General features: G+C 39.3%; 1 protein-coding gene across 1 annotated transcript in view; it reads right to left on the bottom strand.

Annotated features, from left to right (window-relative positions):
• The window catches only part of PLCH2 (phospholipase C eta 2), a 45,580-nt gene extending 27,751 nt beyond the window's left edge, over positions 1-17,829 (bottom strand). The window contains exons 1-6 of the mRNA XM_085307183.1: positions 17,698-17,829; positions 14,902-15,072; positions 7,648-7,741; positions 3,114-3,317; positions 2,172-2,292; positions 13-184 (exon numbers count right to left, since the gene is read on the bottom strand). Of these exons, the coding sequence (XP_085163309.1) occupies positions 13-184; positions 2,172-2,292; positions 3,114-3,317; positions 7,648-7,741; positions 14,902-15,072; positions 17,698-17,829 (894 nt within the window). The remainder of the gene's footprint in view (positions 1-12; positions 185-2,171; positions 2,293-3,113; positions 3,318-7,647; positions 7,742-14,901; positions 15,073-17,697) is intronic.
• Positions 17,830-24,381: the final 6,552 nt, after the last annotated feature.

Here is a 24,381-nt window from a genome sequence, read left to right as displayed (position 1 = left end):
ATAGGCTTTTACCTTAACAAGTATCTTCCCTTTAAGACTTGCTGGTGAAGGGAGCTTGGTAGGATCTTCACTGTGCACTGAAGACAGATCCAGTTTGTCTCCCAGGATTTCTATAAGATACTGCGCCATCTTCTTCTGCTGAATGACACTGCAATGGTTCTCAATTGACAAGATAACAGGGTACCTGGCAGACACATAAGCAAGTATCATTAACTGCAAATTTAGCTTTTATAGCACTGAAGAAAAAAACTGTTACCACTGTCTGAGCCATGCCTGTAATAGGCACCACTACTAATGAAATCCAGGGAGTTCAGTAAACCAGTTTGGACACAGGACTGATATCCCACTACTCAACTCAAACTGAATAGTCCATTTTTGACAGCCACAGGATAATTAAATTTCTGCATTCTGACTTAATGCGTTTTTTCCAGAGCACACTTTTCACCTTCCTACACTACTGAGCCCTGGTGTCCACTTCCTATTATGTTTGAACAAGCCAATCTTGAGCAAAATGTAGTCAGTGCCTTCAGCTCTCCTCCCTGAACTGTCCTTCACCCCTCTCTTACTTTCACAGGCAAAAGTGATTAAAGGTTCCAAGAACTGAAAAGATCCCCAGATGGGCTTTGTCTTAACCTTCCCACTTATAATAACCAATGGAGAAACCTGTCGTATTAGCTTTTCTGCAAAAATCTCTCTAGCTGGCAAAAGGGCTGTGTCATACAAACAAACCTGCAGCTTTTGTTCATAAAGGCAGAGCCTCTTCTACAAAAACATTAGACATTTCCAGATCCACTTTTTTAGTGTTGTCATTTATTGTTGATTCTCCAGGTTGAGCCCCAGGAATCACAATGACTGATTTCAAACGCATCAAGACAAGACTCATAAAACTTATATATATGAGTGTGGTTGGTGCCACATATCAATATGGTGAAGATGGATTCCTGTTAAATTTAGAGATGATGCATTTTTAGGATGAGCACAAAGTATGAATTATGAATGATTCATTATTTGCAAAGTAAATAAACCAAATAAAGTGATGTTTGCCCTGAACCTGGCTCTCAAAAGCTCCTTATTAGGAGAAATTACACCTTCAGCCAGCCAAAGCCAGCAGGACAAAACATTCCCAAGTTCAACTCATAGCATTGCCCAAAGCTAGTTCCTTAGCTGTATTTGTAACCTACCAAGAACTATGCCTCCAGCCTTAAAGTGAGAAAGAAAATACCAGTAAATCTAAAATATGCCATTTTTCTTTGTTACCAAACTCTGACTCGGTATCAATATTTATCAAGAGAAAAAAAACCTCCACACAAACAATAAATTGTAACAGAAACCTAGTTAGCCTACATCAATTTTCCGAAGAGACTTACCATAAAGTTTAAGAATCACTATTTCAGAAGCACTGCTATACATTTTGCTAGCCAGCTTTCCTTTGTTCTTCATGCAAACTCTATAATTTTCAGGCTCACAATAAGTTTATCTGGGCTAAAATTTCAATGCACGTTTAGCTCTATTAATGAAGACAGACATACTCTGGAGACTTCATTCACACTCAGTGAAGTCAATGGAAGATCTCCACTCAGATACATTAGTTTATTAAAAAAAAAGAGAGAGAAAAAGATTAACACGAACATTTTGACTCTTGAGAGGCTGATAGTACTGTCAGCTTTACAAAAGTTCTCATCTAATAATTTTTTGATCTTCTAAGCAACATGTTGGTAGAGAAAAATCCTGTTTCTCTTGAGCTGTCTGCTCTCTCCACAGCTGGGCTCCTATCTCTGTACTTCTTTGCTGTCTGACTTGCCATCTATCTTTGCAGTAACTGTCTGAGTATGATCTTGGCATCACTGAAATGTACATCCACAGATAAGTGGCTGAACTCTCAGATATTTGCTAAAAATATTCACTGTCAAAATATGTTACAGTCTCTTATCTTCTATGGATGGGACAAAGACAGCCCCAGGACTTTCTACACAATATCCCTACTCAGTCAATTTTGCCTTGTTATTTCTTTCTGCAAGTTTTTTTCCCATAGRAAATAATTTAGAATTCAAATGTCTGACTGGCTTATGCAGTTACAGGTTAGGTTTTCAAATTGCTGCCTTTACAAGGATGCCTGAGAGCACTACAGTTTATAACCTTAAGACTCAGAAGGTGGCAGCCTGAATACATACTCATTCTTGATAAAGGCATATTTGTTGATAGTTTCTATCACATCTTTGAAGAGAATTTTGGAAGTCAAAGTATATCCATGGTGGACAATTGGTTCACCGTCCGGACCATCCCAGCAGTCAACTGTAGAACAGAAACAATGACACCCATTAGACAACTAACATCTGCAATCACTGTCTGTAGAAGACTTTTGAGACCCTGCAGTTCCCTTCAGGAACCCAGCCACATAGAAGGGCATAGGTTCACTCCTACTGTTCATCTGTACCTATCACTGAGCTGTGCTGAATGTCTTTTCTCTTAAGAAATTTCCCGATCTTGAGATTCTGCTGTGAAAGATGACTGTTCCCATTGGATGAGAAGTCCTCCAAAAAAACCCAAATCTCCTTTAACAAGTGTTGAGGATTATTACTACAGGAAGAATTGTGGAAACCCTTTGATAGTCAGTACATTACAGATGACTATAGACAGGTGCTGCCTCTGAAAGGCACTGTAAACTTCAGAAAGATTTCACAGCAAGGCTTATTGGTGAATGTAGAGATTGCCAATATTTTGCATATGATCCTACTTCACTCAACAGAAATACCAGCTCTCCTGCTCTATCTAGTTGGAAYTCTGTTCTGTTTGCCAGTTCAGCTGCCATAAGCTTCCAACAAATTATATACACCATATTCCACTAAATTGGAGCATCCTCTCCACAAATAAATTTTTTGTAATTTTTTCTCGGTACCAGCAACACTACTCTATGTCTCATTTATTCCCACATTCAACAAAATGTATCTGTTATATGGCACTGTTATTCTGCTGTTGCTTATGATGGGAAAACAACATTTTACTAGGCTTTTTCCTCTACTCAATTACTCTGTCTTCTGCAGAAGTCATGACTCTCCCTTCATGGAGGAAAGACAAAACCATGGAGCCTATTGATGATTACTTTTGATCTTTACCTTCTACACAACGACAGCCAGATTGTAGCACCCATGCGTACATGTCCATTCTAGACTGAGACATCAGTTGATCCCCTGTGAGGTAGGTATTATGTGAAGAGGTAATGAAATAATGACTCAAAGGATAACTCATGTCCTGATTCACTTGGTAGTGTTCTGGGTTGAATATGTCCCCTGACGGACTCCGCATGTAATTGGTAAAACCTGTAAATGAATTATATAACAGTTAATACATTTTTTCCACCTCATTGCTGTGACCTCTCTAGACCACAGCATCAAAAGGCATCCCTACATCCACTAGCATGTTCATGAACACGTGAAGCAAAATGAACAAATAAATAACACTACTATATCCCAATAATTTGTCACAATGAGCATCTGCGATGTTTGGTTTGGAGAACTACTGTTTAGGAAAAAGAATCCGAGACTTGACATGTATTAATACTAGTTGTTTTGTTCATTTCYCTGCTCTGCCTTTCTTGAAAATAGGACTGCATTTAATCCGAACCTGATATTTTAGGTTTATAATTCAAAAGATTCTGCTGGGACATTAAGTGACATGGTTCAAGAAAGCCTCCAGAAATCTGTGGTTGTATCCTGGTATTGCTTATCAGTGAGATGAGTTAAAAGATGAATGTTATTGCACTGCCTGTAGATAGTTTCCACGGTCCCAACATAGCTTGAGGCAAGGGAGATTCTCTCCCCTCCTCTATTTCTCCTAAAAACAGCAAAAGAATGTCACCACACAAAGCAGACTGTGCACTGGGATCTTTAACCCACAGCATTCTATATCTGGCTTGTACAAGCAATAATCTCTAATTTTGATAGGACACCAAGACACCACATGCACAGACATACATGTGGATAGGAGAGATCTGCAGCTTTACAAAAGCCATCAGAGCTGAGGACACACATTTGATCCCACAAGGCAATACAGACACATGAATGGGCATGAATGGGAAATAAAAGCTTTACTATTTCACTGCTCTTAAAAAAGTGCCTCTAAGTGTAAGCAGTATGCTTTTGCCTGAGTTGTATCAATCCGAGAAATAAACAAGTCTTTAGTTTCCACAGCTGTTATATTTCAGCCTCTCTATGCAACTCCCTGTTTGTCTTATGGAAAAAGGAGATCTGGAGTCTCAGTTATGCACAAAGACAAAAAATTGACTCTGCGTCTGTGTGTGTACACATGTGCACATACGTATATATGCATGTACATATGTATAATTTTGCAGGTAGAATTAAAAGATTACTAAGGAATTAATGCTTACTCCACCAGAATTAACTGAGAAAGTATATGACAAATTGTCAAAAAATATGTAGTTAGTTCATCTAGATTTTCTGGAAGCAGGAATCTTTTCACCAGAAAATTGTTTTCACCAAATCACACAAAACCACAGAATAGTTGCAGTTGGAAGAGACCTCTGGAAATCATCTAGTCCAACCTCCCTCCTCAAAGAGGGCTCAACTGGAGTAGGTTGTTCAGGGCCCTGCCCAGTTGGATTTTGAGTAACTCCAAGGATGGAGACTCCACAAGCTCTCTGAGCAACATGTTCAAGCACCCCCAAAAAAAAAAAAAAAAAAAAAAAAAAAAAAAAGTTCTCTTATGTTTAAATGGAACTTACTGTGTTATTATTTGTGCCCTTTGCCTCTTGTCCTTTCAGTGGACACCAGTGAGAACAGTCTGGCTCCTTTTTCTTTATTCCTTCCCATCAGGTATTTATACTGATTGGTAAGATCTCCCATGAACCTTTTCTTTCCTAGGCTGAACAGCTGCAGCTCTATCAGCTCCAATCCCTTACTTATCTTCCTGGCCCTTCACTGGACTTGCTTCAGTATGTTTGTCTCTGTTACTGGGGTGCCCAGAACTGGACACAGCACTCCAGATGAAGTCTCATCAGTGCTGAGTAGAGGAGAATAAATACCTCTCTTGACCTGATGCCAATGTTCTTCCTAATGTAGTGCAGGATGCTCTTGGCCTTCTTTGATGCAAGGCAAATTGTTGGTTCACATTCACCTTGTTATCCATCTCAGGTTCTTCTCTGTAAAGATATTTTACAGCCATTCAGCCCCCAGGAGGTACTGGTGCATGGCGTTATTCCTTCCCAGGTGCAGGAGATTGCATTTCCCTTTGCTGAATTTCAAGAGTTTCCTGTATGCCCATTTCTCCAGCTTGTTGAGATCCCTCTAAATGCCAGCACAACCATCAGGTTCATCAAACACTTCTCCCAGTTTTGTACTGACTGCTGAGGTCGTACTCTGTCCTATAACTTCCCCTTCACAAATCCATTCTGACCACTCCCAATTGCCTTCTTGGCCTTTACATGTTTGGAAATTACTTCCAGGAGTTTGTTCCTTCAGCTTCCTACGGATTCAGGTGAGGCTGACTGGCCTGGAGTTCCCACATTCTCCTTCTTGCACTTTTTGAAGATAGGATTGACTTTTGCTTTCTCCTAGTCCTCAGGAATCTCCCTTTATCATCATGACCCTTCAGAGATCTTTGAGAGTGGTCTTGCAAAGACATTGGCCATCTCCCTCAGCACTTACTGATGTATTCCATCAGGTTGCATGCACTTATGTACGTCCAGTTGTTTAAGTGTGCCCAAACCTGATCCCACCTAGGGTAARTCTTCATTGTTCTAGATTTGCCTACTGATCTCAGGAGCCTGGGATTTCTGAAGACAAATCTTACCAGTAAAGATTGAGACAAAGGAAGCATCGACTATCTCGGCCTCTATCACCAGGTCCCCTGCCCCGCTCAGAAATGGGGCCATATTTTCCTTAGTCTTCCTTTTGCTGTTGACATACCTCTAGAAATTCTTCTTGTTGCCCTTCATATCCCTATCCAGATTCACCTCCAGGTGGACTTAGGTTTTCATAATGCCATCCCTGCACACTCAGATAGTGTTTCTATATTCCTCCTGGATAACCTAACCTTGCTTCTACTTCTCATATGCTTCCTTTTTATGTGCAAATTCTGTCAGGAGCCTTGTTCATCGATGCATGCCTCCTGACACATTTTCTTGAATTCCTGCATGGGGAAATAGACCATTCTTGAACTTGAAAGAGGTGATCCTTGAAAATCCCATGATCACTGAAGTGAAGACTTTCCATGACCTTAACATACCCGACCATTTCTCCCTGGTGTTTAGGTAGCAGGTCCAGTAGAGCACCATCTTTAGTGAGTTCTTCAATCTTTTCTGTTAGGAAATTATCATCAATGCACTCTAGAAATCTCCTGGATTGCCTTTGCTCTGCTGTGTTGCCCTTCCAGGAGATACTGGTGTGGCTTAAGTCTCCCATAAAGACTAGAATCTGCAAATGTAAGGTTTCTTCCAGTTCTCTCAAGATACCTTATCTCCTGCTTCTCCCTGATGAGGTAGTCTGTAGCAAACACCCACCACAATGTCATCCGTATTGATCTGATCCCTAATCTAACCTGTAAGCTCTCAGCTGGCTCATCAACTACTCCTAAGCAAAGTTTTTATAGACCAGGCTATCTTTTTAAAATTTTACTTTCTGATCTGAAAAGCCTAGCCTGATTGTTTGAAACTGTTTGAAAAGACTAGCACGATATTCCTAGCTATGAAGAAGGCAGAATAATGAACCTGACTCTTCATTGTTTATATGACTGCCAACGGACTGTACAGTACTACCAAATCAAAGCATGACTGTGTCAACGTCTACACTCACTTTGTACTAGTAAAAGCTTTAACATAATTTGAAAGCAACAGAGAATTTAATCTGAGAGCAGGAAAGACCTGAACCCATTCTAAGCAATCACCTTTATTTGAAGAACAAAAAATCTGACATGACATACCAGAAACTACCTCCTTCTTCAGGCAGTAAACCAAATTACACTTGCCATTTTTCACTATGCCAACACACCCACAAATGTATAAGACTGATTTGTAAACACAGTCCTAGGACCTCTGCATGCAATCTTAAATCCTAAGTAATGTAACCCTGTCCTTGGAGTCAATAAGATCTGACTGAAAGTTTACCATTTATGGGAGGGGATTTAGAATCAGCCCCCAAAATAACAGGCACTGTCATGCTGGTACAGCATCTTTATATTCAAAGTGAAGCCATTAGTGCCAGAGGTCATGATAGCATGCTTCTGGAGAAACTTCATTTACCATCCTGCTTTACATGTTTACTCTGAATCGGGTAACTCATTTCATTAAAGATTCAATACACATTTACAGGCATACAAGAAGTATTTCCAAAGACAACTATGATAACCATGGGACTAAATTCTACTGTATTTTTCCAAAAGCACAAATTAGACACATCCGGGTCCTGTGGACCTTCAATGATTACTACTTCATCATCATATGCACCCTTAAAAAACTTCTAAGGAGTACCAATTTCACTTTAGGTTCTCCAGTAAATAATAGGCATGTCAAAAAATGAAGGAAAAAAACTCTTTATACAACATGATAAACYACATATGATGCAAACAAATGGATACTCTCACAAACATTTAATCTCTGTTATCCCTCTCCTGCAACAGCTACATCAGCCATCTTACCGTCAATCCCCAAAGCTCCCTCCTTCTTGTTCTCCAAGCACGGTTCAAACTTGCTGACAATTTCCATGCAGTGTTCCTTAGTCACACTGGTCATCTGTAAAAGTAACAAAAATTAAATGGAGAACTTGTTAGCTATCAACTGCAGTTTCTCGGATCTCTTTTCCTTGTACACAGTTCAACAACCATTCAGATTATTCATTGTGACACCAGGATTTCCAATTACCCAGTGAAATTCTCACTCTTGCCAGTCAGTGTCAGATCAGATAAGAACTAAACTGCTCAGTGAAAAGTTTCTGTCCTATTGGCAGCTGCCCCATCGCAGCCAAAAGACAGTCAGAGTTCTGCTTTGTAGGTTAAATCTGATTAGTGTTGTCAAGCACACATAGCATCTGAATAGAACAAGCTTTGTCACAAATCAATAGGATTTCTTCTGTTGTGGGATTAAAGAATACATTTGCATTGTCAAAGGGTTTTTACTTTAGAATAAAACAACAAAATGGTGGTACTTTATGCAATGGACAGAAGACTCATTTATAACTAGTAAGGTAACAGAGGGTCAGGAGATACTGCTCTCAGAAAGCTCCTTGAGGAAATCTGCTAACTTCATGATTTCCTTACATTCTAAATTAGAAAGGGAAATACATGTTTGAAGATGTTAGGTTTTTTTAAAAAAAGAGAGAGAAGTGGAAGAAAAGATACTGTACCTTTATTAAAACAGAATTATAAAATGCCAGACAAAMAGCATTATTTAATATTCCTATTATTTATTATTAATTTTTCATTTAATTATTATTGCTGCTATTATTTAATACTCCTGTCCGGAGTCGTCCAGCAACTCCTTTCCATCAGACACTGTACATGACACACATTAAGATAAACCCTTGTTGCCAGAGCGGACTACCATTAAACTGGCTAAATTGACAATGATTGTCAACATGGAATCTTTGCTTAGGGAGAAATTAAACCACTAGCATACTTGCTACAAGACCAATGCTTTTTCTAGTAGTAATTTAAAACCTAATAAATAAAAATGAAAAAGAGGAAGAAAAGAACCCTAACCTTCTATTTGCCCATTCATTACAGATTGGCTGGGTTCAGAAGGACAAATTCTGAAACAACAAAAGGCTTTTCTGTTTCCTTTAACATTTTGGCCCTACAGAAAAAAATATAGGTTATCACCTGGAAATCCACTCTCCATGAGATTTTGAATTCAAATTCCTCAGCAAGATTTTTACCAACTGCATGTCTATAACATTGCTGCCGCAACATTTTTTAGTTCTGTTTTGCTGGTAAGCTTCAAATGAACAAAACGAACACTTGCTTTTCTTGTACATATTATGCAAGAAAGAACAACACCAGGCATGGGTGAGAAGCCCTAAAGACATGTATTATCCATGTCAATGATTAGATGAGCTAGTTTGGGTCCTATGGCTAGTGTTCATTTTCCTCTCTCACCACTAAGATCAATAGACCAATGAAATGGAAATACATCCCGCTTATTTAAAAAGATGAGTGCAAGATAAAGGTGACTTTTCTGTTTATTCATTTCTTAGACAACTCTTGAAATTCCAATGTGGATTTATGACTACAGGCATGCAGTTTCAGAAAAGATCATGAAAGGGAAAAAGCAGAGCCAAGCCAGTGCATTGGTTCATGAGCTGACTGCATCTTGCTGCCCATACTTTTTCTTCCTCACTTCAAAAACTTCCACAAGTGTCTAGATGAGAGTTCATAGCATTATAGGATTTCTCAGGTTGGAAGGGATCTCATCTAGTCCAAACTCCTGCTCAAAGCAATGTCAGCTATGAGGTCACTGCAAGTAGCTGAAGGCTTTTTTCAGTCTGGTCTTGAAAACTTCTGAGGATGAAGCCTCTCTGGGCAACCTGTTCCATTGGCTGATATCCTCATAACACAGACACTATATATATTACCATTTTCTAGTCTGCCAAGTTACCATGAACCAGAAAGACCCAAACTTGTCCTGACCAAAGSTATTTGTGATAGATGTGCAAGTGTAGAAGGTTTGCATCAATGATGCACGATGTACCATACACGCAGAAAGAAGAAACCTTTTCTTTCTGCCATTAGAAATAAGAATATATCAAGACTAGTCTCCTTTTCAGAGAAACATATATAAGCTGTCAGCAAATGGGCTCCTGTGACCCTGATGTGCAGCACTGACTGATGGACAAAATTACTAACATGACTGAAGTAGGCTAGACCCCTTGTTAAGTACAGTAACACAAGTGGATACATTTACTGCAGCATAGTACATAGTTTGTTGGCATTTAGCTAAATGTGCACAGTGTGTAAGTGCACTTCAATACCTGAACAGCAAAGCTCGAAACTATGAATTAATGTCTCTGAAGAGTGGTACGTCTCAAATTCATGAGCAACTTTAGATACAATAATTGCCACAATCTGCTGGCTCCTGTATAGCGTATTACCTGGTTTGAGAGACTAAAAATACCGTGCCTGTTTCAGGTAAGTGCAATGGGAAAATACAGTCTTTAAGATCATTCCAGCTCTGAAATGTTAAGCACTAAGAGATTACTTACTATGCACTATCATATAGCCTCAGAATGTTTTTCAAGACATGAAGAACTGTCAACAACTCTTCAGAAAACAGAATCTCCTACTTTACAAATTGAGAAAGTCGGACAAAATTAGTAACGCCTTGTCATGAACTATGCATTCATAGTCCAAAGCAGAGCCACAAAGAACATCTTTGCACAAGGCTATTGAATACTGGAAGAAGACTGCATCCAGGGACACAATAAAAGACCCTACAGGAACAAGAGGCAGTGGGAGCAAAGTGATTCAAGAAACAGTCATAGAGAATCACAGAATCATGGAATGGTTGAGGTTGGAAGGGACCTCTGGAGATCATCTAGTCCAATCCCCCTGCTCGAGCAGGGTCACCTACAGCATGTTAGACAGGGTTGCGTCTAGGCGGGTTTTGAACATCTCCAGAGAAGGAGACTCCACAACCTCTCTGGGCAACCTGTTCCAGTGCTCTGTCATCCTCACTGGAAAGAAGTTCTTCCTTATATTCAGGCGGAAGTTCCTGTGTTTCAGTTTGTGCCCGTTGCCTCTTGTCCTGTTACATGGCACCACTGAAAAAGGGTTCAGCCCCATCCTCTTGATTCCCTCTCTTAGGGTATTAGTATACATTGATATGATCCCCTCTCAGTCTTCTCTTCTCCAGGCTAAACAGGCCCAGCTCTTGCAGTCATTCCTCATAGGGCAGATGCTCCAGTCCTCTAATCATCTTAGTAGTTCTATGCTGGACTCTCTCCAGTAGCTCCATGTCTCTCTTGTACTGAGGAGCCCAGAACTGGACACGGTACTCGAGATGAGGCCTCACCAGGGCTGAGTAGAATGGCAGGATCACCTCCCTYCTCCTCCTGGCAACACTCTTCCTAATGCATCCCAGGATACCACTGGACTTGGCCACAAGAGCACATTGCTGGCTCATAGTCAACTTGTTGTCCACCAGGACTCCCAAGTCCATCTCTGCAGAGCTCTTTTCTAACAGGTCAGCCCCCAGTCTGCTCTAGTGCATGGGGTTATTCCTCCATAGGTGCAGGACCCTGCACTTGCCCTTGTTGAATTTCATGAGGTTCCTCTCCTCTCAATTTTCCAGCCTGTCCAGGTCTCTCTGAATGGCAGCACAGCCCTCTCATGTATCAGCCACTCCATTTGGTTTGGTATGGTATCATCAGCAAACTTGCTGAGGAGGCACTCTGTCCTTTCACCCAGGTCACTGATGAAGAAGCTGAACAACACTGGACCCAGTACTGAACCCTGGGGAACTCCACTAGCTGGAGSCCTCCAATTAGACTCTGCACCACTGATGACGACCCTCTGAGCTCTGCCATTCAGCCAGCTCTCAATCCATCTCACTGTCCACTCGTCAAACCTACACTTCCTGAGCTTATCCAGGAGGATGTTATGGGAGACGGTGTAAAAAGCCTTGCTGAAGTCAAGGTACACAACATCCACTGATCTTCCCTCATCTACCCAGACAGCCATTCCATCTCAGAAGGCTATCAGATTGGTTAAGCGTGATTTCCCCTTGGTGAATCCATGCTGACTACTCCTGATCACCTCCTTTTCCCCAACATACTTAGAGATGACATCCAGAATGAGCTGTTCCATCACCTTACCAGGGATGGAGGTGAGGCTGACCAGCCTACAGTTACCTGGGTCCTCCTTCTTGCCCTTTTTGAAGACTGGAGTGACACTGGCTTTCTTTCAGTTCTCAGGCATCTCTCCAGTTCTCCTTGACCTTTCAAATATGATGGGAAGTGGCTTAGCAACAAAATCCACCAGCTCCCTCAGTACTCGTGGGTGCATCCCATCAGGGCCCATAGATTTGTGGGCATCAGGTTTGCCCAAAAGATCTCTAACCCGATCTTCCTCGACCAAAGGAAAGTCTTCCTTTCTCTAGACTTTCTCCCTTGCCTCCAGGCTTGGGATTCTTGAGGGCTGCCCTTAGCAGCGAAGACTGAAGCAAAGAAGGCATTCAGTAACTCTACCTTCTCTGTATCCTTCGTCACCTCTAGTGGGCCCACATTTTCTCTATTCTTYCTTTTGCCACTGGTGTACTTGAAGAAGCCCTTCCTGTTGTCCTTGACATCCCTTGCCAGACTCAATTCCAAATGGGCCTTAGCCTTCCTCGTCACATTCCTGCATATTCTAATAATGTTCCTATATTCCTTCCAAGTGGACTGTCCCCTCTTCCACATTCTTTGTACTTTCTTCCCCTGTCTGAGTTTTGCCAGGAGCTCCTTGCTCATTCATGCAGGTCTCCTGCCCCCTTTGCTGGTCTTCTTTCTCCTTGGGATGCACCGCTCTTGAGCTTAGAGGAAGTGATGCTTGAATACTAGCCAGCTCTCCTGGACCTCCCTTCCTTCTAAGGCCTTAACCCATGGGATTCCTCCAAGTAGGTCTCTGAAGGGGCCAAAGTCTGCTCTCCTGAAATCTAGGGTTACACTCCTACTTATTAGCTTGCTTCCTCCATGCAGGATCCTAAATGCCATGATCTCATGGTCACTGCAGCCAAGGCTGCCCCCAACCTTCACGTCTCCAACCAGTCCTTTGTTTGTTAGGACAAGGTCCAGCAGGACACTCCACCTCGTTGGTTCCTCCACCAACTGTGTCAAAAAGTTATCATCAATGTTCTACAGGAGCYTCCTGGACTGTTTGTGCCTATCTGTGCCAGCAGATATCAGGGTGGTTGAAGTCCCCCATGAAAACCAGGGCCTTTGATTGTGAGGCCACTTCCAGTTGTCTGTAGAAGGCCTCATCGACTTCCTCTTCCTGATCAGGTGGAAGATCCCATGATTATGGAAACCAAAACCTTGTTGCCAACACCAGCAGCGCAGCCGATTGCTAACTTGGAAAATCCATCTATTCCTTCTCTTATCCTTCCCCCTCATTGGTAGGATTGAGGAGAAGAACATCTGGGCTCCCAGACCCTCRACTACCACACCCAGAGCTCTGAAATCCTGTTTGATTGTTTCCAATTTGCCCTTGGTATCATTAGCACCCACGTAGTAGTCTGATGTGTGGACGAGCCTTGGCAGTCTTTCAATGACATCTCATATACAAGCCCCTGGCAGGCAGCAAACCTCTCTAGACAAGAGGTCATGTTGGCAGATAGGTGTGTCCATCCCTTGCAGCATGGAGTGACCCACAACTACTTGTCGCCTCTTCTGAGTGTTCCCGCAAGGCACAGGGTCTGTTGGCCCAGTCGCTTCCCTTGAAGTCATGTCCTGGTTCTCCTCATCCTGGAAGGCACTAAATCGGTTCTTCAACTGCAAGTCCAATCTTCAGGAGGAGTAGTGACCTTAACCAAACAGTTTCTAGCCTTCTTCTAGCCCACAAGATTAAAATGTAATTGTTTCATTTATACTCTCTTGAGCAAAGTTGGTAAAATAGAAGTAGCTGCTCACTTTTCACATGCATGACTAACGTTCCCTCTCCTTTAAAAAGTCAACACATCCTCAATGGCAAACAGAAAGATAATGTCAGAGAAACAACCAGCTCACTAATTACAAATCTTACAATGATGCCCAATTACAGAATTTTTGTCTTTCTCCCTTCCAAGTATAGCTTATCTAGTCCAGTAAAATTCATCAGAGAATAAGCTAAGGTTAYCTAGGCAACCAGGCTCCAAGCCTTTTCTCTTCCTGTTTAAAAATCAAAGCAGCTGATAGGTTCCATACTGCAATGTTTCTGACATTTGCTCTATAACCACTCCAGAGTCAGCAAATCTTGGAACATCTTTCCTATTTCAAATGGCTGAAAAGGAGTTTGATAGTCAGTTTTGTTGAACTATATGAAATCTGATCTGACTGGAATTATCTTGTCATGAGGCTGCTGATTTTGAAAACCTGAGATGCATTCAGAATAAAGTGTATATATACAGTATCTATACATGTTCTGCCTGGTTCCAGTCAATTGATTCATACACTAAATATACACAAAATGCTGTGAGGAAAGAACTAAGAATCAAAACAAAATGCAAGTAGTCAGTATGTCCTGAATGATTTYTCTTAGTCATGAAAAATCCAAAAGCTATTGGGGGGGAAAAAAAAAGCAAACACCAAACCCCMCACAAAACTCAGAGCTCACCTGCTTAAAAAAAGAAATAAGAAGCTTTATTTAAAGCCCAGTACCCGAGAGCATAGTAAGTTATGCACAATTTGATTAGATGGACCATTTACAAGTATGCAAAGATCAATGTGCTAGGTGAGATACACAGGTGTAAGATACAACCTTGATAACTGACATATTTAACCAATTTCTGCTTATTGAATCTAAACAGGATTTAAATTTCTCCAGAAAAAATAGACTCATTATTGAGATGTGTCAATGGTGTTACATTTCATGACAAGAACTCAGTAGCGTTCTTGCTTATCTAAAGGTCTTCCCATTTTTGGGCATAAAAACCCTGAACTCAGATAGAATAAAGCCTATTGCCCTCAGTATTACAGAGTTTTTGCATACAGATTTGGACTAGCCTCAAGATTACCTGTATGACCTTATTATAACATAAAGTGCCGAGGTTTGTTATAATTTCAAGAAGCCTTAATATGCTTCTGACTAAAGTTCCTCTCCCTTGCTGTCTTTCATTCTTTACTTGAAAGCAAAGAATGAAAAGGCCACTTGTAAATGACATGCTGCKATAACAGTATTTCAGGCATCCACATTCAGACTGCAAGTCTCTTCCCGGTTTTCGCCTACCTTCTGCTCAATCTCAAGAAAACGTCTCAGGTCATCTGTATCTAGGTAATCCTTGTGGTTACTGTAGGTGAGCATTAGCAGGTACAAATCACGCCGTGTTGACATCATCTTGTAGAAGGCACAGAATTCATCAAAGCCTAGCACGCCCTGGTTATCATCTGTATCAGCCTCCTGCATTACACAACAATAAGACAATGAGACATTCAGCTGCACAGCAATAGTCTGAAGAAGCTTTAAACAAACTCCTGTATCAGAATAAAGCAACATTAGTTGGATGCTGCCTGACATGGCTACTCACTGTATGTTCTGCTAGAGTAGACTGATTAATCAGGCTGATGCTTGTCGTATGAAAGACTGTGCCCTGGAAGATAGAAGAGAACATGCATGTCTGGAAGAAGTATCCGTTCATATTTTTTCTTGAAGATCATTAGAACCCAAGTCATGCTAAAATGAATTTTATGGCCATATCCCGGGAGGATGCCTGTTAAATCCAAAGCCATAACTAAAAAGAGTTGTGAGTATAATAATTTGCTAGAATATAAAAACTAAATCAAAAAGACAGTAAATGACACCGTAAAAACATACACATATTGGTMTTCTTTATTTTGGGGGGTCAGTTGCCTCAGCCTGTGATGTGCACCACTTCAGCTCTATTAGCAGTACTATCTATCTACTGTGTGTGAGTACAGATGGAATTTCTCCCAAGAAATCTTGCAATAGCCTGATCACAACAGGATCCACCACAGGATATAGTTATTACTACTCAGAGGAGAAATYTTGTAGTTACTATGTTTCTTAAAGGCCTATTCCCAAAAGCATGAAAAAAATGAATGAAAAGAAAATGCTGGGGACAGATATAAAAAATGAAAGCCAAAACTTTTCTCAAACAGGACAGACAATGCTTGAATATTTTCTGATGTAAGGTTCTCCAGTATTCCCTAATTTGTTTGCAAAAACTGAATTGTCAGCATGTTGCTTTGCTCACCTTTGCTGTAGACAGGAGGTTTAAGATCAGAGAACTAAAAAAAAAAAAAAAWAAAAATCTAATCTATTCTTTAGTGAATCTCCTCCATGTAGAAAGAAAAGCAATAAGAGATCATTTCCTTCATGTACTGCTATACAACTGCAGTTGTATCAACTGAGGAAAACGCTGAAAATAAGGTCTCAGCACCATGGACAGCAACACAGAGGCCTTTGCAGAACGTTTGTGGCCCGCATAGAAACACCAATTCACAATTGCATAGAAACACCAATTCACAATWATTTGCCCAAGAACAAAGTATTACCATAACCCTAAAATTTATTCTTAAGTGCCCATAGAAAGAGATTTTTAAAATATTAACACTGATCCACAATTAGCCTCCTCTTTCCCCAAAGCACACGCTGCACTCGTACTCTACTGTTCAACCTTGCCAGACCATGCTATTTCATTTCATTTCCACAGTCTAATAACTTCAGCAGTTTTAGAGSCATAATTATTATTTTTGATCCTTAACATCACAAGAAAATCCTACAGATGTAAATGTTCTAGCTTAGTAATTAAGATTACTATTAATAATAATCTCTGCTATTTTTGTCTTACAGAAGTAGCACAGAAAAATAAATAAACCTTTACAAATCTATAGATATTATTAACTGTATGTCATTTAGCCTATACTTAGCTGTTTCTATTTTGTTTCTTTATCATATATGTATAGGTAAAAGTACAGTCTCTTTTTTTGGATCATCTGCATGGCTGAAATTCAATTAAGAGAAAAGTATCAGTAAACCAAGGTAACAAGGGAAAAAGGTATCTAGTTTAAAGGGGTCTTCACTTCCAAACAAGAAAAGGATGGATATAACCGCTATTATGAATAGTAATGATTATTAACAAATCACCAGCGTATGATGCAACACCTGCAGAYGTAACAGAGAAAACATGTAAATGTGACTGTGTATCTGCAAAAATGTAATTTTTTGAGTGATATGAAAAAAAATGAAGTAGTTAAGTATAATTTTTTTTAAATGTGATAAATTATACTTTCACACTATATACCTTCACTGTGGCTTTACAATACTGGAACTGGGAAGACCGCACCTTCACGTAGCATAGTTTTGAATATATTTTAGAATACCTACGTATAAATTTGTGGTCTTCAGATGGGTAGAAAACCAAATCTTTCCCAATTATGGAGACGTCAAAACATTATACAGGTGTATAACATATAATCATGTATCAGACCAAATAAAAATGTGTTTTGTTATAAAAGAAACAAGTGATTTTAGAAACAAACAGCAGGAGTGTTTCTGAGACTGGAGCCCTATGCCAGTAACGACAGGTGGCCCAGCAAGGTGGAGTATCTTGAGACCACCTTTTTGGAAGGATAACAGCAAGAGGGAAATACGTGAGTTAAATATGAGCAGTTATCAGTTTTCAATCATCAGATAATTGTTTAGATCAAATTTTAAYCAATGTGAATATGAAATTTATCCTTTGGCTTCTAATGAGTCTGTAATCATTTATGTGGGATCCAGCTATGTTTGCACGCAGAACCAATATTAAGAAATGACTGAAATCACCTCAGTGTATATCAGCTGCCTGATAATACATATGTATATAATGCAACTTTAATTGAAAGGTATGATTCTATGAATAACAATTTATTCATTTTGTGTTTCCAGAGATCTTTCTAATTTATCAAATGTACTATATAGCATCTCTCAGCAGAGTGGAAACAAATCACCTGCAGCATTTACCATCTCCCCTGCTAGTGTTTTCTTTAAAAAAAAGAAATAAAAAACTTTCTCATTTCTTACCTTAAACATTTCCTTGACTTTTTGTCGGGGCAGGTTCACATTCAGTTTGTGCATTAACTGGAGTACTTCATTAATACTCAGATTCCCATCACCATTTTTATCTGCCTCATCAAAGGTCTGTTTCAACCACATTGAACAGGAGTTAAGGAAGTGTATGGAATATCAAGGGATATTACTGAATGTTATTTAAAAAAAATCTTTTGACACTTTAAAACTACATAGGCAAATTTTCAGGCTAGAAACTAGAAAAACAACTATAGCTAGGATCTGTGAAATAAGACAGCTTTATATCAGTGTGAACTAAACTTGTCAGCAGGAATTCTTCCAAAATCAGGGTAAAATAAAAATCTGTATTCTAAAACGATGCAAGTGTATCATTTTAGAATACAAGTGTAAAAGTTCTTCAAGAACTTTTAGTGATTCCCAGAACCTCATCTTGCTGATACTCAATAACTACACATTTTTATTTTTATTTATTTATTTATTTATTTATTTGTTTATTTTGCCTATTAGGAATTCAAGCTCTTGCAGTCTTCCTATCATACCACAGAGTGACAGCATCTTGCAAACCTTGCTCAAGAGGTTTGCTTAGGCTAGGATCTCAAATTACTTAATATTTTCAGGTTGTTCTTAAACTCAAAATAGGGCCCTTGCAAAATACTATGATAGCTGATTACACAAGTGATACCCAGCAACACTTTCAGCATCTTAGCATCACTTATGGGCTATAAGTCTCATAAGCAATACGGGCATGATATCACATTAAGTATACGTGAATTTTTTCATGTTACAAAAAAGTGCAAATGAGGCTGAAGATGAAAAAATATTCAAGGTAATACACAATACAGCTCTACCCATATGTTTTTTCAGCAGCAGTTTCTTGACTTTCTATGGTCAATATGCAAGACATTCTAGTTACGTACACTTCCAGCACAGAATGAGCAAATTGAAATGTTGTGTCACATTTTGTTCTGTAAAACCAAATAGGCAGCTTCACACAGCTGACAGAAAGCATTTTTCAGTCCATTCTCCATTCATCTCTAAACCTGGCACATACCAATCCTCTTCAAGAACTTCTGTCTATCTCTGGAAACAGGGAATGCAATAGAAACTATTTTGAAACTTTGAGCCTAGTGCATACTTCTAACACAACAAATACTTAAAGGAATTTTTGAAATCTAATCACTAGACACTCATATAGCATAGAAGGATATTGGTCTCTGGTCCTCTGACGTTTTGACAGGCTGTCTTCATCACTGATCCCTGCCATCAGATATTTTAGCCCTGTGATCCAGGTGCGTGCTTCCTCTCCACTAGAAGATACCAGATCAAGAGATTCCATGTGGTCTCCATAGTAGATGGTGAAGCAGCAGTTGGGATCAAAACTGCCATCAGCATACCGCTGAAAGATCTCTGATCGCTTCCCCTCACAAACCTCCTGAATAGAGTCGATAGAGACTAGAATGATAAACGTATGTGGCTCATTAGCAACTGTGTGTAGAAGAATAGTCATGCAGACAGGTTTACAGTAAGACCACAAAGAAWGGGAATCCCTTTTTGTTTGTTTGAAGGAAGTCATTTCCTCTGATCTCACTGCTGAATCACATGGCTACTTAGYCAAACACATAATGGAAAAGCATACCTTACAATTCAAATAAAAAGAAAAAGCATTTATAACAAAATTAGCCTAAGTAAGCACCACACTTCATAGCCTGAGATTGAAAAGAGGCATGAGACAATATGCATATTAATGTAATAGGATCATACTTTTAGCTTCCATTTCCTGGATTATACTTTTAGCTTCCATTTCCTTAAGACAGTGTAATCTCTTTTTTTAGTTTATTTACAGTTCCTCCCAAATACAAGCAAACTGGAGCTTTTTCTTAGTTATTTCCCTAGATATGATCCACTGTAATCAGAATGTACATAATGTATTCATTGATAAATCATAAGAAAAGAAATAAAAATATTGTTACTGATTGAGGCACCAAATCATTGGAATGACAGGGAAATTTATTAGAGGGAGCTTTTTTTTAAGGTTTAGTTTTATTTCTATTTCCCTATTAAGCTCATGTACAATATTACCAACTTTCTGCACTGCAGAAGCATCAGGAAGTCTCAATGAATATCAGAACCCTCTGGTTCCAAGCATGACAAGTGGGCACATCTGTCTACACGTATACCTTTCTAGTAACCATGGTGCAGAGATCCTTCACCTAGCCCCAACATGAGCTTGTAGTTCAGTAGAGTTCACTCTGCAGAAACATTGGACTGGTTCTGAAGGTAGAAGAGTTGTGTTAGTATAGACTGGCCCTTTGTGCAAGTTAGCCTTTCTTCTAGTCTGGAATCACTACAGCTACACAGATTCTGGAGTTCATGCAGTCCTTCTTCGTTTGAGTATCTCTGTGTTGTGCCCTGCTGTGCAACCACTGATTATTCCTGAATCTGACACGAAAACATACTGTCGAACTAGGAAATGGGTCAGATTTTCAGTGGCTCAGTAATCTCCTATTGCTTTCAATATCAGTGACAATCTGCTCAAAAATGAAGGGAACGACAGAAGGAACTATTATTCCCATTTCACAGATAGTGTGTTACAGAGAGACTGATTAAATATACTAAAAAGCTTGAATTTGGGGGTTTGTCAGAGGTCACACAAGCAAAGCTGTAAGAGTCGTAGGATCAGAACTTTCAAGATCCAGCTTTAAATTTAACCATAAGGCTAGTACACCTCTTAAACTTACATCCCCTTTAGACAGCAAAACCACGAACCATGTCCAGAGATAAAGATAAGACCAGTATGTGTTTTATAAAAGGAAAACTTAAGAACAAGTTGGTCCCCTCAGCTTCTGGTGTCCTTTTCCACCAGTGCAATCGTTGCCAGATATCTTATCTCCCCTGTACTATTCCCTTGCCAATGCAGTTTCACACATCTCTTTAACCAGCTTCTATTAAATAAATGGCTGAGGTCCTATCATATTACGGGTTGCAACTTGTGACTATGAAAAAATAATTGCTTCTCAAACACTTATATTTTCTTTGGAGCATACAGGCTAATATAAGGAAATAATTGCAAATAAGCTGAAAACTACYGCAATTTCCTTCTTTTGCAGTTGGAATAGGGAAAGCAAATCTCTACATTACGAAATAGCATAATTGATTGTGAAGTGTCCTTTATTTTTATTATTATTATTTCAAGAGCATAAGGGATGGCTTAAAATGATCTGAGCTGRTCTACATTTGACTTATTTGTATGCTTTTGACAGTTACAAAAAAATATACATGGTAAATTACTCTTCAGTCATACAGTAACTAATAATCTACGCAACAGGGATGGAAAGGTGAAAGATAATCTKGTAGAGGAAATTTCAAAAAGGGCCCCAAACTGAGATTGTAAGGTGTCAAATTCACACAGAGTTTTTCCACAACTCATTTCCAAGTTATTACACTATTGTAGCCTGCATAGCTGGCAGCAACTTAATCTTTATAAACTACTAATCTTCATAAAATCGTATATTGCCCTTAAGTTCAAGTGCAACATKAATATTCCTTTTAGTCACCTGCAGATGGAAATGAAATCCATCATGCTGACTTGTTAAAAAAAGGGCAAGACGCTAGGATGGACCAGAAAAAAGGCTCTGCAGTTTACACTCACTTTTTGCTTTCTCATTCTTTCGAGATGGTCTCCAGCGAATACACGACTTGTGCTCATCCAAGTAATAAAAGCGTACCAGGCCTTTGGAACTGCCACGGAGTTTGATCATCTGTGTACCAGCTTGCATAGAACTCATACATTTTTCCACTGAAGAAAGAAATAAGGTGACATCAATAAGCCAGACTTTGCTCCTTTTCAAATTGCCTTTACAGAAAGAAGACATATCAAGCAGGCACCAAATTAACAATACATGACAAAGAGTAAGATAAGATTTTCTGTGCTAACGTATGAGATCAGGTTACTCAATCACAGAGTCAGGAAGACYAGGCAACTGTGAACCCTTGTCTGTAACTGTGAAAATTTCCATTCCCATATTAAAGTACAAAACTTTCATATGTTGGAATTTGGTCAAGACACATAGGATTCCCAAGACTATTTTGAGTGCTTAATTTGAGCTCCTGCGATATGTAGAACTCATACTGCCTCTTAACACAGAATTAAATTTCACCTGAATGCTCAGATCCTTGGCCAGTGAAAACTAGTACAATTCCACCATATCAGAAGAGTTCTGATTTATGCCTCAACTACTTGCCTCTCAAACTTCCATGAACCTTGTGGCATAACTGCAATATGTTTTTTCCATATTCCAGTTTGTAAATCTGTAGTTCTGTCAACAGTATCACTATTTAGAAGTGCAGCTGATTTCTATCAACTAGTTTAGCTACCTACCTGTCCAGAATCCAAATCCAAAAATGTTTAATTACCTGACTTGGTCATCAAAAATATTCCAGGAACCCTACAAATAATTCAAATGCTTTTAAGTACAAACTACTGTGGAGTTAAATTATTTTCACTGCAGAGAGAAGCTTTAAAAAGCTTTAAAATCTGATGTTAAAAAACAAGAAGGTTATTATAACACAGTGCATAACTTTATTAATTTTTGAGGCAATTGCAAAGATGAAGCCATCTTCAAAGGCTGCATTCTTACAAGAAGGAAAACAATCAAGGTACATGACACGGTAATGTTATCCCACAATACTTAGGAAAACATATGCAAAAAAAATYCTCAAAGTAGAAGGAAGCAATTTTTAATTTTTCGTTCTCTAGTGTAAATAATATGTTGCTGTGTTTAAAAAGAAGATTCTAAACTTTTCTTCTTGGGAAAAGGCTGAAAGAATAATACAGAGCATATACTATTTGCATTGATGAATGTATTCATAGAATCACAGAACTGGTAAGGTTGGAAGGGACCTCTGGAGATCATCTAGTCCAACCCCCCTGCTCAAGTAGGGTCACCTAGAACATGTTAGACACGGTTGCATCCAGGCGGGCTTTGAATATCTCCAGAGAAGGAGACTCCACAACCTTTCTGGGCAACATGTGCCAGTGCTCTGTCACTCTCACAGTGAAGAAATTCCTCCTCACGCAGAACTTCTTGAATTCCTTACTTCCTTATTGTGGAAGGCACTCAAGATACTACAAGGATATAGAGGTATATGAAAAAAATAGTATTCTCTTTCTGTCCTATAACATGTATTACGAATAAATCTTCACATATGCTTTAACATGGTCTGAAATATGAAAGAGTTAAATATAGTTCTTTATGACTGAGTCAGAAATATCATTAAATGCTAAAATAGTTGTATTTGTAACCCATAACCTGGGGTTGCAGAAGACCTGCCACTTTCCCCTAAGCAACTCAAGTTCAGAAGCCCAGTTCCATGAATACTTACCCAGATTAGATACTCTCAGCAGGTGAACAATCCTAATAAGCAAACCTAGAAAARCACCTCTACCTACTTGCAATTGCAAGATTGGGTCCTAAAATGGCYACTGGACCAATAAAATAATAATTTTTGCCTTTAGTCCTAAATCAGAAACATTTAGCCACAGACTTGTGTTCCTGGCTTGACCTCAGACCTGCCTCATCATTATGGGTTTGTCTGGGGATCTGGACTCTTGGCTGAACCTATTTACCATCACGAGACATTCTCTGCTTGCCTTACTCAAGTGTTGCAGAATTGCATCTCTGGGCTGGTAAAGCTACTGCTTCTGCCTGCCTTGCTATCACACAGGGCTCCTGCCTCCTCCTAAGAGCAGCTCATCCCTGCTGCTCTCTGACACTGATACCAGGGCACCAGACAAAACACTTAAGGCCATAAGGAACTGAACTTTAGGACATTAACAAGAAGGGTAGAAATTTGCCTGGACTGTTGTCATAAATGATAGCAAACATATTACCATAAGGTGTTCTACAAACAGGGGAAGGAGAATGCAAAACAGATGCCCAAGTGGGAACAGTGGGCACAAGAACATAGTACACTTTGTTCTCCTACATTTTTCTAACAGATTTCTAATGAATTCAAATCAGAAGGTGTTCTTTTGAAACTGAGCTAATGCAAGGAACTAAGCTTGACATCAGTTTCAAATCATTAGAGGCTAGCTATTTCACAGGAAGGAAGGTAGGACTCCCACATTTTTGCATTGCTTTCATTTACTTCCCATAATGACAGAGCTTAGCCTGTAACTTAATTCTGTGGCTTGTCTGCTTGGCTTGCATAAGTAAAATTAAAACTTTACCTTTGTCCAATAATTTTACATAGCTTTTCCAGACATAGAAATGAGAAATGTAAATCACTACACTGAATCTGGATAGAAGGATGAAAACTAATAAGTATATAACATATTCTAGTGAGTTCAGATTGATTTATAAATTACAGAAAATTCAGAGGTTAAGGTAGAGATATTGTCCTTAAAAACCAATCGTGTATACAGCTTACAGTGTCTAATCTAATACACTCATTCCATGTGTTTCAAGATGTACACAATTCCTTGAGGTGATTGAGGTGATTTGCCCCTTGAGGGGCAAATGCAAAAATATCAAAGAGAAGCAAGGCAGAGTAAAAAGAAATGGAAAAAATCTTGGAAGTTCCTCTGCCTTAGGGCTCATAATCACACAAGTTCAATTCATTTACTCAGGCAAAGATTCACCAAAATAGATTAGATTGAAAGCCAATCACCAATAATAA

Source organism: Rhea americana, unplaced genomic scaffold (assembly GCF_003343005.1).
Source record: "Rhea americana isolate MKP2758 unplaced genomic scaffold, rheAme1 scaffold_254, whole genome shotgun sequence".
NCBI lineage: Eukaryota > Metazoa > Chordata > Aves > Rheiformes > Rheidae > Rhea > Rhea americana.
The sequence above is the reverse complement of the archived record's forward strand: the minus strand, read 5'-3'. Positions and strand labels throughout refer to the sequence as shown.